The 18,492-nt window shown below is 34.9% G+C and overlaps 1 protein-coding gene across 3 annotated transcripts in view; it reads left to right on the forward strand.

Moving 5' to 3' along the window:
- Positions 1-18,492, forward strand: part of LCLAT1 (lysocardiolipin acyltransferase 1) — a 219,367-nt gene that overhangs the window by 91,537 nt on the left and 109,338 nt on the right. For 2 of the 3 annotated variants that reach the window (XM_025354949.1, XM_025354948.1), the window contains 2 exons: positions 166-334; positions 7,716-7,914. In XM_025354949.1, coding sequence (XP_025210734.1) covers positions 170-334; positions 7,716-7,914 — 364 coding nt within the window. In that variant the 5' untranslated portion in view covers positions 166-169. The remainder of the gene's footprint in view (positions 1-165; positions 335-7,715; positions 7,915-18,492) is intronic. The other variant, XM_025354950.1, reaches the window with a different exon arrangement.

The raw sequence follows: 18,492 nt of genomic DNA on the forward strand, positions 1-18,492 counted from the left end.
GGAGGGTCACCTCTTTGAAATTCAGGCACTTATATTGTTTATTAGAGCCTTTCTGTAGCCCTAAAATTAGTGATCATTTTATGCTCCATCATCCTGAAATTGAATTCAAGCCGTTAAATGTATAGTAACAAAATATATCCTTTTTTTTTTTTATATATCTTTCAGAATCATGGCGTCATGGAAAGGGATTTACTTTATACTGACTCTGTTTTGGGGAAGCTTTTTTGGAAGCATTTTCATGCTGGGTCCCTTTTTACCTTTGATGTTTGTAAACCCGTCTTGGTATCGCTGGATCAACAACCGCCTTGTGGCAACATGGCTCACCCTACCTGTGGTAAGTTACACACCAGACGAGACTGTCTGCTTGTACTAGAGTGCCCCCTACCCCTGATAGATACCTAAATGCATGGATGTTCAAGTCTCTACAGTATTTGCACATATCCTATGCACATCCTTCTGTATGCTTTAAATATTCTCTAGATTGCTTATAATACCGAATACAACATAAATGTTATGTAAGTAGTTGTTATTGTTAGGGAATTGTATTGCTTAGGGAATAATGACAAGAAAAAAAAAGTCAGTGCATTCTCAGTATAGGTTCAACCATCCTTTTTTCCCATGAATATATTTGACCCATGATTGGTTGAATTCACAAATGCAGACCCCAAGGATGTAGAGGGCTGAATGTGTTTTGCTGTGTTCCATTGGGCTTCTTAGATCTATAGGTTGGTTGGTTTTTGTTTTTTTTTTTTAACTGGGAAATTTTAGACCATTATTTTTTTCACATTTTTTTCTACCTTATTCTCTCTCTCCTCATTTTGGGAACTACAATTACATGTATGTTAGATTGGTTATCTTGTCACATATGTCACAAAAGCTCTCTTCCTTTTCTTCCCTTGTATTTTTTCCCCTGTATTTTTCATATTGAATGATTTCTATTTATCTGTTTTCAAGCTGAATGACCCTTTCTTCTGTTATCTTTAATCTGCTGTTTGTTCATCTAGTGAATTTTTATTTAAAATACTGTAAGTTCTGGAATTTATTTTGGGTTCTTTATTGGTTCTGTTACTTTCTTGAGATTTCTCGTCTATTTATTAATTATAGCCACATTTTCCTTTAAGTCAGCTGGATGATGTCTAGTACCTTTTACTCTGTTAGGGCTGGTCTTTTAGGCAAAATTTCTTCTTGCTTTTTTTTAATATAAGTATGCTTTGTTTTGTGATTGGATTGCAAGAGTAGTTGGCAGGATCTCTTAATGTTCATCCAGCAACTTGTTATTGTCTACCGTGTACCTAGCATTTTGCTAGGATGCAGTGATAAACAGGACAGATATGATCTCTGTCCTTGTGAAGATAATAGTCCTCTACCTAAAATGTCTTATCCTAATTGTCAATTTACAGAGCTTGACTAATTTCTTTTCTGGCTTTCATTTGACTAAAAATCTTTTTCTTTTAGAGGACAGAAGTTGACTTTCCCAGACCATTAATTTTTAGAGTTACATTTTAAAATTAGCTTTAATGATATGAAGCCCAGTGTTTCATTGCAACCCTAAACATACCATTTACCATAAAATACTCATTTTATGTTGTTGCTTAACCACTATCACTCTCTATTTACAAAGTGAGTATTTTTCTATATACATATATTAAGTAAAATAAGAATACTGTTCAGTTTGCATAATATTAATCATCACAAGTAGATACTTCTAAAACGTCATCTACAAACTGTATGCTAAGTAATGTTACTGTCATCGTAAAATCAGAGACATTTCCTATTGAAACATTTGACTGTTTTCGTGTCATTTATATAACTATTTTTAGTGTTTGTTTCATCATCTGTAAAATAAATTGGAGTAAATGATCTTTGAGATTTATTCTAGATTCAGAATTGTATATCTGATTGTAAAGCAAACATTCAGAGGTTAAATGATTTTTTGTAATTGTCATGTATTGTTACTATACTTCATTTTCTAAATGTCATCTGTTTTCTGTAGTATATAATCTTTTAATTATGAACCACACATTTTTGTTGAATCTTTCTGCCAAAACCTTGAGAGTTCTGAGAATTGGTAAACATTAATATAATTGTAATGCTTTTACAGTGTCCAGTCACTAATTTTTGGAGAGCGAGCATTTTCACAGACATTGCAGACAGGTATTTGGTTTCACTATTGGCTTTCCCACTTTCTAGTCATTTGAACTTGGCTAAGCTCCTTAGCCTCTCTGTAAGCTTTTGTTTCTTCATCTCTATAAAAAGGGATCTTAATACTACCTACCTATATCAGAAAGTCATCGTAATGATTAAACGAGATAATAAATATATAGCCTTTTTAGTATAATGCTTGCCATTTGGTAGATACACAGTAAATATTTGGTATTATATTAATTTTAGTTTTAGTTTTAGTTTTGCTTTTATATTTTAGGCTAAACTGGTGTTTTAAAGAAAATTCAAAATATAGTGGCTCAAATACGGTAGAACTGTACTGACTTACAGGGCCAGGCTGGCAAGGTACCTACGGTCTCTGAGGTCATCAAAGGGTCCTGATGTCATCAAGGGTTCAGATGTCTTCTATCCTGTTAATCCATCTAGCTTGGCCTCCAGCCTGGTATAATGTCCTCTTGTATTTGGTCAAGACTGGGTGACTGCCACTTCTTTGCCCCACTCTGGAGGAAGTCTAGAGCAAATGCTTTCTTTCTGTATGAGTGACTCACGTGTCTAGTACATAGCAAGTTGCACATATCACTTTTGCTTACTCAACTGGTAAGAGCAGCTAAAAACTGTAGTAGAATCTGGGAAATGTCTTTTTTTTTCTGGGCAGCCATGTACACAGTTAAAACTCTTACTCTGGAAGAAATGCTGGTATTCATAGGACAAGTTACTAAACAAATTCTGCAGTAGCTGTTTCTACTGTTATTAATATTAGTAGCATTACTATTACTGCAGAATTACATTATACACCCACAGTATTTGTACAGTTTCAATTACATACACTAAGATAGGTAAGGGAATAGTGGGCAGAGAAGAGAATGAATTGTTTCTGCTTCATATGAGATGAAATGGGAAGTATGAGTGGTTCTCTACTGAGTATGATTCTTATGTTTAAAGATAGATATTTTTAAACAACATACAAACCAATCACTTTGTCTGATGGTCAGGTAGGGTAATAGCAATGTAGTACAATTTTGGGAGAAGATTGGCCGAGCTGGACTTACTGATAGTGTAATCTTTTGAGATGCACCATCCTAGGAGATTTTCAAAGATAATTTCACCTATTCCTAACTTTTGTCTTATTAGCTGTTTGGACAGTTTAACACATAGGTAAGATTTAACTACCACAGTACTAGTAAAAAATTAGTATACATTTGGAAAACTGCTGTCACTCAGCTGTTTAGTTTACTAGTTACAGCATATCAGGCAGAGAACGTTTTTTTAGTTAAGAAATGTATAGACGTTGAATTCCTTATAGCTAGGTTACAGAAAAATTGATATCCTAGTTTTGAGATAATGAATGTCTCTGTTGAAAGAAATGGAGAAGAACTATCAAGGGTGTCTTTAATCGCCTTTTATCTCATACTTGTACAGGGAGCTAAAGGAGTTTTTAAGCAATAATAAAATATATTATTTTTAAATTCAAAGTGAATTTAATCTGAAACTTATTCTTATCCCTTATTGATGTACTTTATTTTAAGCAATCCCAAACAGTTAAAAATAATTTTCCACCAAAAATAAATTAGGATAAATGCACTTAAACTAATTATTGCTTCACAAAAATAGTCACAAAATGATCTTCTCTTTCGTTAAGTTTCTCTTGTGGATTAAAATGATTTCGTTGGCAAGATTTTTCTTGTCTTACTATTTTTAAGGAGCACATTTTCTGTGCTAAAAGAGGCATAGCAGTGAAGTGTTTTAGAATCTTAGAATTAGATGAGACTTAGAGGTCACTTTGTCTAACCTAACTCTGTGGGCAAGAATCCCTTCAAGAACAATCTGCAGGGTGACCATTCAGTCTTTGTTTGAATGTTTCTATAATTTGGAGTGCATGTCTTTGTTCCTTTCATTTTTGGACAGTTCTGTTCAACCTAATCAATACTGTAAGGGTCAAACTCAGCATGTGCTCAGAGCAGTTTTTGCTTCTCAAAATCTTAACTCTGACCAAACAGTCTGATTACTACCTGGGATTATGAAAATTACTTGGAGTTCTGTCCTTTCACCATAAATCATGCCTTAAGAATTTAGAGGTCATTTTCTAACTGTCTGCCTAGGGCACAGGTTTCTTCCACAGCCTTCTGATCTTTTGATACCATTCCAATCCTAGCATAAAACAGATGTTCAATAAACATAGATTGCTGAACGTGATTTTTGTCTGTACTGTTGCTCTTAACAAAGTGGGTGCTCAGTGTCTTGAAGAATGAGTTGGGATTGCAAAGCCTCAAGTAGCTAGAGATTTGGGTAACCAGACCTAAGCTGAACCTGAAAAGCAAAAGCAGATGTGGAGATGAGTTGTTATTACCTCAGACTAAATAAAGATCCATCAGAATGATAAATGAGAGTGAGAGCAGCAGGCATGATGGCAAAACTTTCTCTGTCATCTTGAGAGGAACCACTCTCATCTTTGTGTTTTTATACACGATGGAACACTTGGACATAGTAAGTAGTGGTATATAAAAGATCCTTGGAAAATGCTTCCATATTTCTATTAAATAATACACAGAGAAATCTTTGACCAATTAGGTAAAAATTATCAGAATTGTTACTCTTCAATATAAGAAACAATGCATTATAAAATTTTGTAAGATTTATTACTGTTGACACTATTATCTCTCTCGTATACTAGAAATAAAATAAATACGAGAATAGTGTCTTTTTTCCCAGTCTTTTAGTCTGGATTATTTGAATTCTGGAGTTCTTTATAGATATTACAACTTTATTTCTGTGTAGTATATTTGTTTTTCTGCCTTTGCAGGAGCTGTAAATAGGTTGACTGGATATGTCTCATCTGGTATTACAACTGATTAATGTGGACTTGAGATCTTGGCTGCCCAGAAGGTTATTTATAACCTTCAGGCATATTCTGATAGAATGCTGGATGTCAAAGGAGAGAATGTCATGTTATATGAGATGTTCCTAGACACCCGATCTTGGTGGTGGTGGTGGAGGTGATTTTTTTTTTTTTTTTTTTGAGACAACATTCTCTTGCCCAACTGGAATGCAGTGGTGCGGTCAGATCTCACTGTAACCTGAAATTCCTGGACTTGAGCAATCCTTCTGCCTCTGCCTCCTGAGTAGCTAAGGCTCTGGGCATGTGCCACAATGCCTAGCTTTTAAAATTTTTTTGTAGAGCTGGAGTCCTGCTATGTTGCCTAGGCTAGTTTTGAACTCTTGGCCTCAAGCGATCTTCCTGCCTGAGCCTTCCAAAGTGCTGGGATTACATGTGTGAGCCACCACACCCATCCCAGTCTTGGATTTTTAAATTTTGTTATTTTTCATAATGAAAAGCAAAGGATTGTTTGGAATCCATAGGTATCATATGTTAGAGATTGCATATATAGGGTTATATATGAGGTTTGGGATTTATAGGCTTAAGATTTTTAACTCTTGGCCAGGTGCGGTGGCTCACACCTGTAATGCCAGCACTTTGGGAGGCCGAGGTGGACGAGTCATGAGGTCAGGAGTTCAAGACCAGTCTGGCCAACATGGTGAAATCCCGTCATTATTAAAAATACAAAATATTAGCTGGGCGTGGTGGGCGGGTGCCTGTAATCTCAGCTACTCGGGAGGCTGAGACAGGAGAATCGCTTGGACCCAGGAGGCGGAGGTTGCAGTGAGCCAAGATCACGCCACTACACTCCAGCCTGGGTGACAGAGCGAGACTCCATCTCAAAAGAAAAAAAAAAAATGACATTTTTTGCTGTGGGTCCAAGCCCGGAGGACTCTGCCATGATCCTTTTTACCAGGAGGTCTTACATGTAGGTATTTCACTTTCAAGGGACTTTTTAGAGTAGGGGTTATAATTAGTTGAGCAGTTATGGACCCTTTTGAAAATTTGATGAAAACTGCAAGCATTTTACTTAACAAAAGTATGTGTACACATTGACATATCTTTATATACAGCTTAAGAGGAATACATTTTTATTGACCTCTTGGAGGCCGTCCTTCTAGGACATAATAGGTACTGGATTAAATACCCATGCTGAAAGTGAACCTCAGCTGTGGGAAAGTAACTTAATGAGGACCTATGGGATATCTGTAGCTACTTAGTCCAAATGATTTTGTATCAAGATGTTAACACCTTGACTCGGTAGCAATTTGGACATACAACTTTTCTAACTTCTTTTTACTTTCTAGTATATTTCTTTAGCTAATATTATTTTGAACCAGTGTTTTATTGATCCTATTATGTGTTTCAAAGTCTTACTGTTTCATATTTCATTTTTTTAAAAATGCTTTTTTGTTGTGAAGTATAGCAAACATACCAAAAAGTTATTAAAACACAAATGTACAATTTAATGAAAAATTTTGAGGGTAACTATCAACTAGGTCAAGAAATACAACATTGTCAGCTCTCCAGCAAGCTACCTAGACTTCCAGTCAAAACACCCTCCTTTTGGTAGAAGTAGTTATTCATCTGACTTTTAAGATAGTTATTTTCTTCTTCTTTATAATTTTAGCATCTATATAATCATCTTTAAAATATCTTAATCTTTTAGAAAGTCTTGTATATTGACATTTATTGTATATATTTTTGTTTGTTTTGCTGTCTCAAAATTATGCTTCTGTGTATCTTTCATGTTGCTATAGGTACTTGTAGTTCATCTACTTTACTTGTTGTATCATTTTTCCATTATATGAGTTTGTCTGTTGGCTTTACCTTGTTTAAGATTATCATGATATTCGCAAAGAGAACTTTTGATTCTGTACTGTATATTTGCCTTTAGATAAATTTCTCTCTTTATTAATAAGTCAAATATTAACTAGTAAATTTGTTACATGTAAATAATTTGAGAATTCAAATAGGAGTTTGAAATCAATAATCAGGTTTTATTATAAGCTGTTATTTTACTTTCAAGAACTCGTAAGTCTGTAATATATTGTTTTTCTAAATATTTCATATGTATTGTATACCTGGCCCATCAGAAAAGTGAATTAAGCAAATTCAGCAAACATTTGAACATTACTGTGTTCCAGGTATTAAGGCTTGTAGTATTTTAGTAGATGTATAGTTAATTTATTCTTTATATAGTGTCTAAGTAAGATCTATGTTTTTGTTTTTAAAACATCATAGTACAGGAGGCTATAAAGTGAACAGTTTAACTTTCTGGGATATTTTTTCCCCTGTACCCAGTGCTAATTCTTTGACTATTCTTTCTAGAAAAAAGGTAATAATGTTACATATATATATATCCTTAAAATATTACACAGTAGAATCTTGATATACTATAACCTTTTATACTTTCTTTTTACTTAATAAGGTATCTTGATTTCAAGGATAATTAGCATTTTTTAAATTAGGAAATCACAGAAACTTAAAATAGAAATAGTGCTTGATATTCTCATTCTTCTAGATAACATCACCACCCAATTTTTTATTATAGAAGCAAGGATCATGGGAAATACTAACTTTTATATATTAGAAATCTTAAGATTTATTTATAGGGCATGATAAAACTTACCTATGGAAAATCATATTTTTCTCTATATCTGTATTATTTTCTTAGGCATTATTGGAGACCATGTTTGGTGTAAAAGTGATTATAACTGGTGATGCATTTGTTCCTGGAGAAAGAAGTGTCATTATAATGAACCATCGGACAAGAATGGACTGGATGTTCCTGTGGAATTGTCTGATGAGATATAGCTACCTCAGATTGGAGAAAATTTGCCTCAAAGCCAGTCTCAAAAGTGTTCCTGGATTTGGTAGGTTACTCATACATTATTTTAAGTGGCTCATTCATTTTGCTGTAAAACTGACGTAAGCATTAAAGCAATTCCATTTTTTTCCTCATTGGGCTAAAAACAATCTCAGGTTCTTTTGTCTTTAGTGGATCTGTTATGGCAGATGACTTTATTTTAATCTCTTTTTAAAAAAATCTTACACTGAAAGAGAAAATAAACTATTCTCAAGGAAATGGATATATAGTATCTGAGGACCACCACATTGAAGGATATGAATTAATAGTTTAGTAACTTTTTATTGCAGGTAGTACTTGTGATTTTGGCCAGAAACTGGTCTGTGCTGATAAACTACTTGACATTGACGGATTGATTGATATTCGTGTAGTAAATATTAATTGAATACCTAGGTTCCAAGCATTCATTATACTAGGTGCTAGTACTTTCTGAACTTCCCCAATCTATAACTTTAAAATTTTTTAAAAGTCTTTTTACTTTGCTTGTATAATATAATATTAAAGTTCCTGGAAATGTTTATTTTAAATGGCTGGGAATACAACATGTGCCTTGTGTGTTGCAGAAGTAGGGATATTTCAGCATTGCATGTTAAAAATAAATGGCCTCCTTTCTCAACTTACTACTTAATGTGAAATAAGGAAGGGGACAGATTATAAATATATTCAAATCAGTTATTCCCATGGGTATATGAAGTACCCACTGTATCCTCCTGACAGCCTCATTAATTACATTTATACTTCTGTGGTTTACCTAGGTAACACTTCTTACTTATTTAAATTATGTACTCTCTTAAACCATGCCTCTATTAGTGTACTGACATGGTTTATGATTTGTGAGGGCAAAGGGCAGGCCCTCACAGGATAGACTAGTAAGGTGTTTGTAGTTGATTTGCTGTTTTTTGTTTTTTGTTTTTTGTTTTTGAGATGGAGTCTCGCTCTGTCACCCAGGCTGGAGTGCAGTGGCGCTATCTCGGTTCACTGCAAGCTCCGGCTCACTGCAAGCTCCGCCTCCCAGGTTCATGCCATTCTCCTGCCTCAGCCTCCTGAGTAGCTGGGACTACAGGTATCCGCCACAGCGCCCGACTAATTTTTTTGTATTTTTAGTAGAGATGGGGTTTCACTGTGTTAACCAGGTTGGTCTCAATCTCTTGACCTTGTGATCTGCCCACCTCAGCCTCCCAGCGTGCTGGGATTACAGGCTTGAGCCACCGCACCTGGTCAACTGTTTGTGTTTTAATTGCCTTTGTACTTATAGCTTTATCTTTCTCTTTGCCGCTTTTCCAATATAGTGATTTCAGGGTAGTCAGATTTCTTACATGGCAGCTGGCTTTCCCTAGAGAACAGTCTCACTTGAGAACCAGCAAGAAGCTACAAGGTATTTTATGACCTAGCCTTAGAATTCAAACAGCATCACTCCTACCATATGTTATATTGGTGGAAGCAGTTACTATCCTCAAAGATTCTAGAGGACGGAGCATAGACCCCATAGATTGAAGATGTGTCAAAGATGTCAGTATTTAAAAACTGCCACATCCCTAAGAGGACTGATAAATATAAAAGAGAAGGCACATATTACCAGTAGCAAGATTGATTCTACATGAGATATACTAACAGGATATTAAGAATAACATTATGCCAATGACTTTAAAAGTGTATATGAGATTTTAAAAATACAGAAAAATGCAACTGACAAAATCTGACATCAACAGAAAATGAAAAAGCCACAGTTATGTGTCTAATAGAGATTGAATCCATAATTAAAAGTCTTCTTACAGAGGTTTCTGAAGGACAATGGCACCTGTGTATTTTTCTTCACCCTAATTGTGAAAAATGTATGAAATCAAGCAGGAGAGGAAAGAAAACCATGTATCACCTATCTCTTTTAGTATGAGAAGACAGATAATGCCATAAGCTTTCAATTGATTTATGAAGAGAAGTAAATTCCAAAACATTTCCTTCTGCCCTCCCATCTTTACAAATTTAAGAGTGCTAAGAGTGGAGAGAAGAAGATTAAGAGTAGAATGGCATGCACCTGGGGCTTGCCGGCAATTCTGTCCCTTCTAGTGGTAGAGCATTGTGTGCATGCGTGTGTTCACCCCCCAGGGTAAAAAAAAACTTGCCTTCCCAGCATTCTTGCTTCCAGTAAAGCCACACCAGAGCATCCACAAACAGCTGCAGCCTAGGCCAGTGAGGCACTCAGTAGACACCACTGATGTTGATGAAAGCTGAAGAAATCATATGGAGTCTATATTACTGTTGTTGCACGGAACCAAAGTCAAAGCGTCCTGTCCAACTGAGACTATACAGCATATCTACAGGAAAAGGTTTTTCCATATAAAAGCTATATCATAAAATTGGAAAAAGTGGCTGTTCCATTGTATGCACAGATACCAGTGTAGGGACACAGGAAATGTGAAAAAGCAAGGAAACTTGATACCTTCAAAGGAACGCAAAAATGCTCCAGTTAATATACCCCAAAGTAAAGGAAACCTATCAAATGCTTGAAAAGGAATTCAAAATAAAGATCTTAAGGAAACTCAGCAAAATACAAGAGAACACAGATAAAGGATTCAGCACAATCAGGAAACAATTCATGATCTGAATGAGAAATTCAGGAAAATGGTAGGTATCATAAAAAGAATCAGAAATCTCAAAACTGAAAAATTCAGTAAATGAAATAAAAATAAAATCAAGAGCTTCAACAATAAACTAGATCAAGAAGAAGAAAGAATTTCTGAACCTGAAAACACGTGTTTTCAAGTAACCCAGTCAGATCAAAATAAAGAATGAAGAAAGCTTACAGAACATGTGGAACACCATTAAGTGATCAATTTTTGCATCATGGGAGTTGGAGAAGAAGAGGTGAAAAAAGGCATTGAAACCTACTTAATGAAATAATAGCTGAAAACTTTCCAAGTCTTGGGAGTGATATGGACATCCAGATACAGGAAGCCCAATGATCTTCAAATAGGTTGAACCTGAAAAGGGCTTCTCCAAGGCATTTTATGGTCAAGCTCTCAAAAGTCAAGAGAGAATTCTATAAACGGCTAGAGAAAGGTGTCAAATCACATAAAAGGGAATCCCCATCAGACTAATGGCAGATTTCTTAGCAGAAACTTTACAGACCAGGAGAGAATGGGATGATATATTCAACGTGCTGAAAGGAAAAACTGCCAGCCAAGGATACTATAACTGGCAGTGCTATTCTTTAGAAATAAAGGAGAAATAGTCTTTCCCAGACAAGTGAAAATGAGGGAATTCATCATGACTAGACTGACTCTAAAAGAAATGATTAATTACTTCTGCATCTGGAGTAAAAAAATGATATCTAATTATTATGAAAACATGCAGATAAAACACACTGATAGAACAGATATGTAGATGAAAAAGAGAAGGGACTCAAACATTAACACTACAGAAAAATCACCAAATTGCATAGATAAAAACAATGAGACAGGAAGAAAGGTACAAAGGATATACAAAATAACCGGAAATCAATTTAAAAGTAGTGGGGATAAGTGCTCACATATTAATAACCTTGAATGTAAAGCATTTAAATTCCCCAATTAAAAAATATAGACTGGCTGAATGAATTTTAAAAAAAAGACAAAGCAGGACCCAACTATATGCTGCCTACAGGAAACTGACTTCACCCATGAAGATACACATAGACTGAAAATGAAGGAATTGAGAACGAAATTCTATGCACATGGAAACCAAACATGAGCAGGAGTAGGTATAGAGTATCAGATGAAATAGACTTCAAGTTAAAAAAAGAAAAAAACCCCACAACATAAAAAGTGACAAAGAAGGCAATTATTAATATATAGTGATAAAGGGATCAATTCAGCAAGAGGATGTAACAATAAAATACACACACACACACGCGCTAAACACCAGAGCCCCCAGATATATAAAGCAAATATATCTATATTTAGACCCCAATATAGTAATAGTTGGGAACTTCAACACCTCACTCTCAGCAACAGATAGATGATCCAGACAGAAAATCAATCAAGACATATACTGGATTTAAACTGCACTATAGACCAAGTGGACCTAACAGATATTTAAATAATATTTCATTTAACAGCCACAGAATATACATTATTTTCATCAGTTCATGGAACATTCTACAGGACAGATCATGTGTTAGGCCACAAAACAAGTCTCAGCAAATTTTAAAAAATTGAAATTATGTTAAGTATCCTGTCAGACCACAATGAAATAAAGTTAGACATTAATAACAAGAGGATATTTGGAAACTGTACCAATGCTTGGAAATTAAACATGCTTCTGAATGACCAATGGGTCAGTGAAGAAATTAAGAAGGAAATAAAAAAAATTTGAAGCAAATGAAAATAGAACATAACATACCAAAACCTATAGGATACAACAAAAGCAGTAGTAAGAGTGCAGCTTATAGCAGTAAATGCCTACATCAAAAAAGTAAAAAGATTTCAAATAAATCACCTGATGCACCTCTATGAACTAGGAAAGCAAGAACAAACCAAACTGAAAATTAGCAAAAGGAAAGATTAGAGCAGAACTAAACAAAATAGAGACTGAAACATATGAAGGGTCAGTGAAACGGAACGTTGATTTTTTTGGAAAGATAAATAAAACTGATAAACCATTAGACTAAGTAACAGAGAGAAGATGAAAAAAAAAATTAGGCCAGGTGCAGTAGCTCATGCGTTTAGCACTTTGGGAGGCCAAGGTGGGTGGATCACCTGAGGTCAGGAGTTGGAGACCAGCCTGGCCAATATGATGAAACCCTATCTCCACTAAAATACAAAAATTAGGCGGGCGTTGTGGCAGGCACCTTTAATCCCAGCTCCTTGGGAGGCTGAGGTAGGAGGATCGCTTGAACCCAGGAGGTGGAGGTTGCAGTGAGCTGAGACTGCACCACTGCACTGCAGTGTGGGTGGCAGAGCCAGACTCCATCTCAAAAAAAATAAAAAAATAAAAAAATTTGAAATGTAATAAAAAATTATAAATGTAATATGAGATATTACAACTGATACTACAGAAATAAAAAAGATCATTAGAGAATATTATGAGTTACTATATGCCAGCCAATTGGAAAACATAGCAGAAATTGATAAATTCCTGAACATATAAGCTATCAAGATTGAAATAGGGAAACATAGAAAACCCAAACAGATCAATAACAAGTAATGAGATTAAATCAATTATTAAAAACATCTCCCAGCAAAGTAAAGCTCAGGATCAGATGGCTTTACTACTGAATTCTACCAACCTCCCCTGAACTTTTTTTTTTTTTTTTTTTTTTGAGATGGAGTTTGGCTCTGTCGCCCAGGCTGAAGTGCAGTGGTGCGATCTTGGCTCACTCAAACCTCCACCTACCTGGTTCAAGCGATTCTTCTGCCGCAGCGTCCTGAGTAGCTGGGACTACAGACACGCGCCACCATGCCCAGCTAATTTTTGTGTTTTTAGTAGAGATGGGGTTTCACCGTTTTGGCCAGGATCTCTTGATGCTGTGATCTGCCTGCCTCGGCCTCCCAAAGTGTTGGGATTACAGGTGTGAGCCACTGCGCACCCGGCCTTTTTTTTTTTTTTTTTTTTTTTTTTTTTTGACAGAGTCTGACTCTCATACATGCTAGAGTACAGTAGCATGATCATAACTTACTGCAGTCTTGAACTTCTGGGCTCAAGTGGTCCTTCCACCTCACCCTCCTCCTGAGTAGCTAAAACTGTTAATACAAGCTTGCACAATGATGCCTGGCTAATTTTTTTAAAAATAAAACTTTAGAGCCAAGCATGTTTAGTCAGGATCTAGACACCACTAAATGTTCTCTTTTAATGTTATATATACTGTTTTAACAGGCTTGGCTGGTCTACCTTCAATTTATTTAAGAACATGTATTATAAAACTATGTAAACAAAAACCTTATATCACTGTGTATGGATCATGCTAAAGTAAACCGCTAATCATTTTAAGAAATCTTCTCTTGGATAAATGGTTTGTACTTCTTAATCATGGTCCATCTTAAATTAGATGTCAAAAAAAATTTGAATAATTCAATTTGGGTATAATTTCAGGAGAAGGAAAAGGTAAAAGAATCTCTAATAATTTGTTATTATGTGCTGTGTGCAGAATACTGTGTAAGGGATTTTATATACATTATCTTATTTAAAGGTCACAACTGCATATCATAACATAATCCTCTTAAAGAAAATGGAGTTTAAGAATGTTAAATAATTTGCCTTGTTCCACATAGATACTATGGAGTGGCAATAAATTATGAAACCGGGTCTATTTAGTTCTAGAGTCAAGGCATAAAAATATTTAATTTTAAATAAAATGTTTAATTACTTAAATTTTTATGTATTATAACTAACAGGTACATTGTACAAAATCAAAAGCTACAAAGAGTTGTATACAGAAAATAAAGTTTTGTCTCATCCTGGCTCTGTAGTCATTCGGTTTCCCCAAAACAGTTGTTAATAGTTGTTTTCAGAGCTATTCCATGCATGAACAAGCAGATTGTTTTCTTCCACTTAATTTTGTTAAATAGAAATGGGTGTAACAAAATACATATACTGTTCTTCATATTATTTTAAAAGTATTTAGCAATATATGTTGGAGATTATTCCATGTCAGTGTATCTATTGCTGCATTATTTTAAAATGATATCATAGTATTTAAGGATACATGATATTTTTAACCCATCCACTGTTTAAATTTTTCCAATCTTCAGCACTTACTAATAATGTTGCAGTGATTTTCTTTGTCTATGCAGTATTTCACATAAAACTAAATTTATCAGCAAGAGTTGAAACCTGGATCAGAATATGAGAGATATTGTCCATATCCATCCATAGGGATTAAATCAATTTATATTTTAAACAATGATATATATGCTGTTTCATTACACTCTCAAAAACATGGTGCTATGAAATACCTGGGTCTTTGTCAAACATAGTTAGATAAAGAAGATATTTCAATGTAGGTTTATATTTATTTTTCTTTCTTTTCCTTTCTATTTTTTTTAATTTTTTTTTTTTTTGAGACAAAGTCTGCCTCTTGTCCCCCAGGCTAGAGTGCAGTGGCGCAACCTCGCCTCCTGGGTTCAAGCAATTCTCCTGCCTCAGCCCCCCAAGTAGCTGGGATTACAGGCGCCTGCCACCACGCCCAGCTAATTTTTGTATTTTAAGTAGAGACGGGGTTTCACCATGTTGGCCAGGCCGTTCTTGAACTCCTGACCTAGTGGTTCGCCCGCCTTAGCCTCCCAAAGTGCTGGGATTATAGGCGTGAGCCACCACCCCCGGCCATATTTATTTTTCTTAAAGGTGATGAGGCTGGACATTTTTCTGATCAGCACGGGAGTTTTTACCCGCTCCGTTTCCGACCTGGGCGGGTTCACCCCTCCTTAGGCAACCTCGTGGTCCCCGGCTGCAAGGAGGTCACCATATTGATGCTGAACTTAGTGCAGACACCTGATAGGCATAGGGCACTACAACCCAGAACTCCTGGACTCAAGCAGTCCTCCAGCCTCAGCCTCCCAAGTAGCTGGGACTGCAGGCACGCGCCACTGCGCCCAGCAGAGGCTGGACATTTTTCTATTGGAATGTTAGTCTTTATCCTTTTGGGTTATACGAATTCTCAGTAGAAATATTAACATTTTGTCTGGGGTGAGTTGCTAATATTTCCTCTGTCTTTTGTCCTTTTTCTTTGTTTAGGTTATTTTTTTTTCTAGTGGAAATACTGTTTTTGTGCAAACTGATTAATCTTTTATGTCATCTGGATTTTATAGCAAACTTAGCTTTTCCATCATGCTTTTATGGTTTCACTTGCCATGGTTATTCTGGTCTAAGCTAGGAGAGCTGGGCATGGTAATTCCAGCTTTTTGGTTGGCTGAGGAGTTGAGCCCAGGAGTTTAAGGCTACATTGAGCTATGATTGTACCACTGCACTCTAGCCTGGGTGGCAGAGTAAGACCCTGTCTCTTAAAAAAAAAAAAAAAGTTATTAAACAAAAAAATCTAGAGGAAAGGGACTTCTTGTTTATCGCCCCAAATAGCTACTCAGCCCAGTACTCTTTTCTGAATAAGTAATCTTTTCTTGATTAGTTTGAAAATGTCACATTTTATCAGGTTTTATTTTATTATGCATAAGTACCATGCTGTTTTATTTACCATACCCTTCTATTACTTTTAATGTATTACTTATATTCAATAAAATTAACCAGTTTTAAATTGCATATCGTCATGTAACTCACAACAGATGAGTTAGTTGTATCCTTGTGCCCTTTTGCACCCAAACCCCTAGATAATATGGTAAATGTGTCTTTAACTTTCTAATTTACTTCCATACAATTTTTCCCATTTTACATTTTTACCAGTAATGTAAGAGAGAGTTCCAGGTGTCCCATATCCTTGTCAGCATTAGGTATTATCAGTCTTTCTGACTTCAGCTATTTTTGTGCCTTTGTTGTGGCAACAATTTTTCTTTTAAGACTAGGGATTTTGATCCTCTTCTCATGTGCTCATTGGCCATTCATACAGCATGTTTTGTGATAGTTCTAGTCGTATATTTTCTCCTTTATGGGTTGTTTCTTCTTTATTGCTCTATAAGAGTTCTTCGAAAATTCTGGATATAGGCTCTTTATAGATATGATTTTTGCAATTTTTTACCCCAGACTGTGGTTTGCCTTTTTACTTTTTTTAAACCTGTCTTTCAAAGAGCAAACTTTATCTTCATGAGGTCTTTTTAATCCATTTCTTCTTACTGTTCTTTCATTGTCTAACCTTGTGTCACAAATATTTTCTCCTCCCAAGAAGTTTAATGGTCTTACTTCTTAACTTTATGTATGACCCATTTTGATGCAATTTTTATTGTGAGGCAGGGTCAAGGTTTATTTTTTTCCTATACAGCTTTCCAGTTTTCCATCAGCTTTTATTGAAAAGTCTGCCCACTATCCACTGAACTAACTTAACGCCTTTTTTTGAAAATTAGTTGTCCGGTAAGTGTTATTTCATCAATATCACACTGTCATGATACTGTAATTTTATAGCAAGAATTGAAATCAACAGTTATTTTAAATTTTTTTTCAACTATTTGAGTATTTTTCCTCTCTATTAAAATTTTAAAATAAGCTTGGTAATTTCTTCAAAAAATCCTCAAGATTTTTATTGTGATTTAATTCAATCTAATTTCCCTTTGCAGTACTTGTAGTTTTTCATATAAAGGTCTTTCACAACTTGCATTTGATTTGTTTCTGCATATTTTTGATTCATGCTATTTTGGAGTTGTTTTAAATTTGTACTTTCCAGTTGTTTGCTGCCAGTTTATAGAAATGCAGTTGAGTTTTGTATCTTGCAACTTTTCTGAATTCAACTATTCTGCCTCGTTTGTGGGTTCCTTAGGGTTTCTATATTCATAATCACATTGCTTGTATGTAAATATTATTTTAATTTTAATATTCAACTTCTATACCTTTTTTTTTTTTTTTTTTTTTGCCTTACTACAGTGGCTATTCTTTTAGTAAAATGTTAAGTAGAAGTGTTGAGAGCAGACATCCTTGCCATGTTCCTGATCTTAGGTAGAAAGCCTTGAGCCTTTCACTGTAGAGTATAATGCTAACTGTAGATTTTTCACAGATGCTCTTAATTAGGTTGAGGAGTTCCCTTCTATTCCTGATTTGCTGTGACTTTTATCATAAAATGGTGTTGAATTTGGTTTTAATGCTTTTTCTGTATCTATTAAAATGATAAGATGAGTTTTCTCCCTTGTTCTATTAATATGTTAAATTGCATTGATTAATCTCTGATGGTAAACTAACCTTACATTTCTAGGATTATCTCCACTTAACTTTTTTATATATTGTTGGATTCAATATGCTAATAGCTTTAAAGAGTTTTTATATCTGTGTTAATTAGGGATTTTGTTCTTTTTTCTTGTGAGATACATATCTGTTTGTGATCTCATAAAATCAGATGGTCAGTGTTCTCTCCTTGCATGTTTTCTGTTAAGAGTTTGTATAGGACTGATGTTATTTCCTTTTTAAATGATTAAAGGAATTCACCAGTGAAGCCATCTAAGCATGGAATTTTCTTTAGTGGGTGTCTTTTTAATTACAAACTAAATTTTTTGAGTTGTTATAGAATTCTTTACTTCTGTTTCTTGTAATTTTTCTTTTCAAGAAATTGTGTTATCTAAGTTGTCAAACTGAAGTGTCAAACTAAGGCATCAAGTTGTTAATAATATTTTGTTAATTTTTTAATGCTTAAAGAGTCTGTAGTTAATCCCCTCCTTTATTTCTCACTTTTCTTGTTCAATCTGGCTGGAGTTTTGTCAGTTTTTTTGATTTGCCCCTCTCCCCTAAAATAATCAGCTTTTGGTTTCATTGATTTCTTCCCCTTCCCTCATCAATCTGTGTTTTTAGTTTTACTGATTTCTATTCTTATCTTTATTATTTCCTAACTTTTATGTTCTCTGGGCTTAATTTGCTTTTTAAAAAGTTTTTTAGTTTCTTGACATTGAAGCTTAAGCCTTTGATCTGATACCATGTTCCTTTTTTAACACCGGTGTTTAGGACTATACATTTTCTTTCAGCACTG

Source organism: Theropithecus gelada, chromosome 13 (genome assembly GCF_003255815.1).
Source record: "Theropithecus gelada isolate Dixy chromosome 13, Tgel_1.0, whole genome shotgun sequence".
Taxonomy (NCBI): domain Eukaryota; kingdom Metazoa; phylum Chordata; class Mammalia; order Primates; family Cercopithecidae; genus Theropithecus; species Theropithecus gelada.